At 38.6% G+C, this 7815-nt stretch overlaps 1 protein-coding gene across 1 annotated transcript; it reads left to right on the top strand.

Moving 5' to 3' along the window:
* Positions 1 to 1595: 1595 nt before the first annotated feature.
* klhl7 (kelch-like family member 7) lies at positions 1596 to 6288 on the top strand. The gene is made up of 11 exons (XM_030789288.1): positions 1596 to 1732; positions 1865 to 1967; positions 2284 to 2377; positions 2672 to 2796; positions 3001 to 3176; positions 3553 to 3727; positions 3902 to 4044; positions 4606 to 4846; positions 5262 to 5463; positions 5741 to 5838; positions 5972 to 6288. Exons 1-11 carry the CDS (start codon positions 1598 to 1600, stop codon positions 6286 to 6288), a joined length of 1809 nt encoding a protein of 602 aa, XP_030645148.1. The 5' UTR covers positions 1596 to 1597.
* The last annotated feature ends 1527 nt before the right edge of the window (positions 6289 to 7815 follow it).

Genomic DNA, 7815 nt, shown 5'->3' with positions numbered 1-7815 from the left:
TCTTTCTTTCTTTCTTTCTTTCTAACTTACCAAAAGACTGAAAACTGAAGTAAACAAGGAAACACTAACATTAGTCACTTTGCTTTGGTAATTTTTCGATCTGTGGATTAAGTACTTGTATCATATTTCCTGTGCATCACTTTTCTCTCTAAGTCTGTAGTGAAATCACTTAGTGTGTACATCTCTCACTTTGACACTGTAATTAAAATGAGCATAAACAATTAATGCTTATTTATTATTTCTCATTATTATTTATGTTCTGATAAGGGTTCAGAGATGTGCAGAATGTTTTGTGTGCCATGTTCGAGCTGTGCAGAGATTATTCAGAGAGTTACAGGTTCCTGTAAAGAGGATCTTTATTGTGTTTATATTCTGATATGTGATGTGTTGCAATTCCCTATACCTTTATCTCAGTATTGAGTTGGCATTTCAGATAATACTGAGATGATTGTGACTTGTCTTGTGATGTCATGACAAGGGTGAACAAAAATCACTCATAGAGAGGGTATAGTGTTTTGATGCTGTTGTTTAATATTGTTCTGTTCAAAATATGTTTAACTTGTTTTGCATGAGGTGTGGAAACCCACCTGAACACAATAAGAATGGAAACAAACTAACAAACAAAAAATGTTTTCTTCTAAAGTGAAAATGTAAATATAGATATGCTTTAAATATTATAATTTATGTTATAAAGAAGAAAAATGCAAAGCAATACATTAACAGTGTGTTCAGTTTTCCTCTTCTTGCTATAAAAACCACACACATCTTTTCTATAATCTGCATTTTTACCCAAGTTCAAATGTAAAGCAACAAATAAAAGGTTTATGTAATATTACATCTTCTGCCTAAAGTGTCATTTCTTTAAATGAAATTTGGAGAGTAAACTTTAAAGTTTACTTTAAATTTGGTCTAGGAAAACAATTTCAGAGTGGGACCCGAGCAAAGTAATATATTCAAGTATATTTGTACTATATTATTTATTTGTATTAATATATGTACAGTAGTTGCCGGAAACAAACTCTTAGAGTCTAAACTAAACCGTTAACGTAATAAAAATCTTTGAGTTAAATTTGTGCTTTCACTATTATCTAGTCTAATACTGAATTTAGAATTCACAGCAACCTCATAACGGCCATACACCAGAAAATGCTGTGTCACCTGCCACGTGTATGAATATGATATGTTAAACACTGAAGAACCCTTGCGTCTTTCAGGTAAAGAGATTTCTACTTGTTCTTTCTCTTACTGGAAAGCCAAGGCTCCATTATAAGGCAGCCATCCGATTCCATGCAACCAGAGAACTTTGAAAGGGCTCATCATGGGCCACGTCCTCATCACACTCCAGGACAGTACGTGGCAGTGTGCAGCTCTTCAGCTAGACTCCGTCAACAAAATCCATTGACGAAGAAGTTGTTTCCGAAGACAAAACAAAGTCCTGTGAAATGTAGGAGACTATTATGCTTAGCCTCAAAGTCAGTTTAAACTGTCTGACAACTGTCGTTCTTGTTTTCAATTAAAGAAACTAGTAAGTCTGACGTTAGCTGTGTGGTAAATATCTCGCTGAAAAGAGGACACTAAACAATATTAGAAGAACAGAATGGCTAGCGTGGCATCATCGATGAGTGAGAAGACTGTTGGTCCGAAAAAGAAAAGTGAAAAGAAATTCGCTTCTAAAGAGGAATACAGATTGCTGTCTAACATAATGGGTGTCATGAATAACTTAAGGAAGCAGGTGAGGTCATTAATTTGACAGACATTCTTGCTGGTTCCCTACATCTAATACGATACGACAGTAATAAGGACGCTTGACTTTTTGTAATTGTGTGTCGCCTGCTGAGTGTAATCAAAATATATATTCCCTCAGGGGTCTTTGTGCGACGTCAGCCTTGTGGTTCAAGGCAAACACATACCTGCACACAGAGTGGTGCTGGCCGCTGCGAGTCATTTCTTCAATCTCATGTTTACCAGTAAGTACTGAGTTATACAATTATATAGCAATCAGAATTAGATTCAAATCTGAATTATACGTACTTAAATCTGTGAAATGAAGCCTAAAATGGACCTGACTTTGGGAAATTTTGATTAAAGCAAAAAATTCTTTGTAGATGCACATCAGATGCACGAGGATATAGGGCTAATGCCTTTGTCTCACAAAGAACTTCATCTAAGAGATTCGAAAGAGTAAATCGGTAATGAGCATACTCACTGTGATATACTCACTGTAATGTCTTGTATATAGTCATTCATAATTACAAGGATGTTTCTTATACCTGTCTGTCATAGCCAACATGATGGAGGCATCAAATCAAGAAGTGGAACTGAGGGATGCAGAGTATGAGATTATTGAGGTGCTTGTGGACTTTATATACACCGCACGGTAAGACTGATGGCTAAAAATAAGATCTTAAAGCAACCTCAAACATTTTCAAGCCAAAACTCTGATTGGCCTAAAGCTATAATACCACAAGCGTAATCAAAGTTTAACATTCCTTTTCTGCAAATGTCAATCTATTCAACTAGAGCAGACCAATTTAGTCTTGCTAAACATAACACAGGAACAGAATCCATCCAGCTTTCAGGCTCTTCATAAATAGATTTTACTGTCATGGTTCAGTGGTGTAATTTTGGGTAATCATAAAGGTTTCTGGTTGTCATTTTCCTCATGTTTCAGAATTTCTGTCAACAGCAACAATGTTGAGTCTTTACTGAATGCAGCTAATCAATATCAGATAGAACCAGTGAAGAAAATGTGCGTGGATTTTCTCAAGGAGCAAGTAGATGCGACAAATTGTCTCGGTAAGACAACATTCTACTGCACTGAGCATACTGTTAGAAATGAATGGATTACATTCTGTTCACTATTACAAAAGTCTACTGATTTTGATTTTAAGCTACTCCTGACAGTGTTTCTACAGTATTTTACTCTCACATTTTAGATCTGCTAACAAGCTTACTGACTGATGTGTTTCCTGGGTGTGATCTTTTTTGAAAATCGTGCAGGCATCAGTGCTCTAGCTGAGTACCTAAACTGTCCTGAACTGAAGGTTGTGGCGGACGATTTCATTCACCAGCATTTCACTGACGTGTATAAAATGGATGAGTTCCTGCAGCTGGATGTGAAACAGGTCACTCACCTGCTACAGCAGGACACACTGACCGTGCGAGCAGAGGACCAGGTGACTGCCTGTCTCACTCCCTTTCTATCTCAATATGTGGCTATATGTGTTTCTACAAGTTGTAGTCTTCATTGCATGACCAGACTCAACAATTGCTGCACTATGTTGTTTAACAGTGTGGATTCAAAAACCCTTTTTCATAAGTGTATGACGTAGCAGTTGACAGATTGTGAAACAAATAAAATCATGTTTCGGGCTGTTACACAAAGTTTGAGTATATTGTTCTGAGACATGTGCTCTGCTGCTGTGTTATTCTTATTCTAATTTGACCTATTATTCTGGAGAGCCGAGAGGCTAAAACACAGAGTGTAAAAGTATCATAGTCCAGCTCTTAATTGTGCTTAGCTTGTTGACATGTAAATTTGTGTTTGTACAGATTTACGACGCAGCCGTGCGGTGGCTCAAGTATGACGTGCTGAATCGTCAGCAGTACATCGTCGACATCCTCGGCAAAGTTCGGTTTCCTCTCGTCTCAAAGACTTTCCTCAGCAAAACCGTGCAGGCAGAGCCTCTCATACAGGACAACTCAGAGTGCCTGAAAATGGTCATCTGTAAGCAGTCAGCATTCTCTTTTAAAGATATGTTTAATGGTGAATCTTTCTACACATCACTTCTGTGAGTCACATGTAGAAATGATCATGATCATGATCATGTTTAATTGTCTTGGCTGTGAAGTGAGTTCTAGATCAGCCTGAATGTCTGTGTTGTTTTTTGGTTTTTTTTAGGTGGAATGCGTTACCATCTCTTGTCACCAGAGGACCGTGAGGAGTTAGGGGAGAGCAGTCGTCCACGGCGCAAAAAACCCGACTTCCGGATTGCACTGTTTGGTGGGTCCCAGCCCCAGTCTTGCCGATACTTTAACCCCAAGGTAAAAACAGACACACAAGTTAACATAACAATACACAGGAGAAAAATAATGCTTTCATAGACATAGTGGCACTCCAGGTCCAATGAATGGATAAAGTTATAATAAATAAATGTAATCATTAAGGAGCACTTGATAAGGATTAGAGGATTTGGTGTAAGAAGATTCTGATGTTGAGTTGTGGTTCTGTTGAAACAGTTTGTCCACTGCCTTAAAATGGCACTAGCAATACAGCTCCATGTTTTTTTTTCCATTTCCCTGTGAAATCTCTCCATTCATACATGTTACATATTCATTAATTTGAGAAAAATGAGTCCAGTGAAGAAATATTGTGATATCTATTTTCTTGAACCTATGGATAATATAATTTTGATTTGACTTGGTTATAGACATGTAAAGTCCTTTTATAAGTGAACTATAAATGGTGATACTGGGCTCTAAATAAACATAAATTATTATTAGTAGTAGTAGTAGTATTGTTGTTGTTGTTGTTGTTATTATTATTATTATTATTATCATTATAGGATAATTATTGTGTCATGCTCCTCTCCATGATGATTTTAGGATTACAGTTGGACGGACATCCGTTGTCCATTTGAGAAGAGGCGCGATGCTACTGCTGTGTTCTGGGACAATGTAGTCTACATACTGGGAGGGTCTCAACTCTTCCCCATTAAAAGAATGGACTGTTACAATGTGGTAAAGGACAGCTGGTACTCCAAATTAGGGCCACCTAATCCACGAGACAGCTTGGCTGCATGTGCCTCCAAAGGCAAGATCTACACCTCAGGAGGATCAGAAGTGGGTGAGCTTGCAAAGCACTGGATATATTTATGAATAGGGTCAATATTTCAAGCTAATGAAATATTGCATAGTTTAGAGGAACGAAGGAGTTGTGACATAGCACTGGTTTATTCTCTGTATAAAGCCAAAAAGCTAACATAGTGTTTATGTACTTTGGTGTTACGGTCAAATATTGGTCATTTGTTAGAGACTTTTAATTCCACCGCAGGTTGATTCATAGGATCGTTTATCCCTCAGAACGTGTTGTTTACCCACAGTTTGTGATTCACTCACATGCTGCGGTTTGTTTGTTTCTTTGTTTGTCATGGGAGGATGTGAGTTCTCCATTCTAAATAGGCTGGAGTGGCCCATTATACTTTCTTAACGGGAACTCCCACTTGAACGCGACGCTGAGTTTTGTGTCCTTTTTCTGACAGGCAGCTCTGCATTAAACTTGTTTGAGTGTTATGACACTCGTACAGAGACATGGCAGATCAAGCCCAGCATGCTGATGCCACGCTGCAGTCACGGCTCAGTGGAGGCCAACGGCCTGATCTACGTGTGTGGAGGCAGCCTGGGTAACAATGTGTCCGGCAGGGTGCTCAACAACTGTGAGGTTTATGACCCCAGCACAGAGAAGTGAGTCACCTTATATTCACATGGACCCCCATTACTCCTTGACTAGCACCTGGCAGAACTTGCCTTCTCAGGCTGATCTAAGAGCAACTCTCCTGCTCCAAATGTAACCTAATGCCACTTTTCACGTCAGATTAGTGTTAGATGGTGGCTTTTACCTAGTTACGCCCACCCACATGCTTGCTTTTTAAAATCAAATACATGCTAGATTAATGGTAAATAGGTTTTGTCTTAAGTGATTTGCCGTGTTAATCTCTCCAACATCCTCCACACAATACAGGTGGAGAGAGTTGTGCGGTATGAGAGAAGCCAGGAAGAACCACGGCCTGGTGGTGGCCAATTCAAGAATATATGCAGTCGGCGGACAGAACGGCCTCGGTAGGCTCTCTCTGTTGTCACTACTTCATTATCAGTCATGTCAATAAATAGTAACTGACAGGTAAGGTCATGAAAGCTGACAGGCCAATAAGGATTAAAGGGGTGATTTTTAATTCTAATGCTCCACTCCTAGGCGGTCTGGACTCGGTGGAATATTATGAAATCGGCAGTGATGAGTGGAGGGTGGCATCGCCGATGCCGTGGAGAGGAGTGACGGTGAAGTGTGCGGCCGTGGGGTCCGTGATCTACGTGCTGGCTGGTTTCCAGGGCGTCGGCCGTCTGGGCCACATCATGGAGTACTACACGGAGACGGACAAGTGGGCGGTCTGTAACAAAGTGCGGGCTTTCCCCATCACCAGCTGCCTCATCTGTGTGGTGGACACAAGCGGAGCCAACGAGGAAGAGATGAGCTCCTCCAACGTGCCTTCAACTTCGTCATCAGCATCTTAGCCTCTACGAATTACAGACATTGAACTGCTGAAAAAAAAAAAAAAAAATTGGTGGATTAAATCCAAGACCAGTTATTTATTTTTGTAACATCCAGATTTAAAGTTTTTTGTCTTTTCTGTGTTGGGTTTTTTTTTATATGATGTAATATTATTAATATCCTATTGTGTCAAACAATGATAGTGAAAGGAGCAGCGTTTCCAAGACTGAGAAAAACTTTTTTCAGGTATATGCTTCAGTCTACCAAAAGTATAAAACTTTGATTTTTGAAACCAGTGCTGAATTTTTTTTTTTTTTTTTTTTGATGTCTCATGTTTTGCATCATGAAAGTTTATCCACTCCACTAGATACTACATTAGTGTTAGAGTTGATTTTTTGATCACGGTGCTTAATTTTTATGTTTTGTTTTTTGGTTTGCTTTTTTCCCTCAATTTTTTTACATCGCATGTTTTGCATTATTACTGTTTATACGGTTTCTTTAAATGGATATTATGTTAGCAGTAATGTCCTGGTAATGGTATCTTTAGCTTTTCAGTGCACTCGGCCATTCATCATGTTCACAGATACAGCAGCACTTGCTATTTTGTGAATTTGCAATAAACTATTTCATTGTCTGGCATACTTTTATGACCATCAGATGTGTTGTTACTTTATATTATAATTTTTATGACGACATATACACACTCTCCTTAAGGTGCTGACGTGGTGGTAGCAAGGGACAAATATTGTTAGTTTACACTTCCCATATGTTACCAGTGGTTTGTGGATACTAGGATTCATTTTGTGCTGAAGCTCCATTCCTGAACCACTTTTAATGTTATATGACGTTTTCAAGTTTTCCGTCTTGAGTGTTTTGTTCCCAGTTAAGTTTGTGAGTCAGTCTCTTTTAACAATCAGCCAGTGATGTAAAAAGTGACAATGATAAGTGCCTTCAGTATACCATACTCCGAATGGAATTTCGCAGCGTAAATGCAGATATCATAATGTGTACTTGCAAGTCGACGTTACATGTTTACTCTTATACTATCCCTGTTCAATTATCGTATGTGTAATCCTGTTAATTTTTTCAAACAGACGGTTCATTGCTTCTCATCAGCACAAATTAAATCACTTAAATAGTACTGACTGATTTAGAGCACATCTTGTCATTATGGGAATCCCTTTTCTCCGGTGACACCAAGTGAAACAGCAAAGAAATACACTGAAAATTAATCCAGTTAAGGTGTACTTTTTTATGCTTGATTTAGCTGGTCACTATTTCTTTCCATTTACAATTATTTATATGATTGTGATATCTAAAAATGTATTTTAAATTCCTTTACGTAACTAGATCGGAACAGTGTACGAGAGGGGTCTACCTTTGACATTTAGTTTTTCACACTGGAAATCTCTCAGTTGGAAAATGCCACTATCATGGAAGAAGAATATTTCCGACAGATAACCGCGCTATCAGAGACCATCTACTGGCGCTACGCTCACACTGCTGTTTTGCCTATCCTAAAAACTTCCTGTTTCTGGCTTCACGCTGCT

This window comes from Chanos chanos, chromosome 12, assembly GCF_902362185.1.
Source record: "Chanos chanos chromosome 12, fChaCha1.1, whole genome shotgun sequence".
NCBI classification, from domain to species: Eukaryota; Metazoa; Chordata; class Actinopteri; order Gonorynchiformes; family Chanidae; genus Chanos; species Chanos chanos.
The sequence above is the reverse complement of the archived record's forward strand: the minus strand, read 5'-3'. Positions and strand labels throughout refer to the sequence as shown.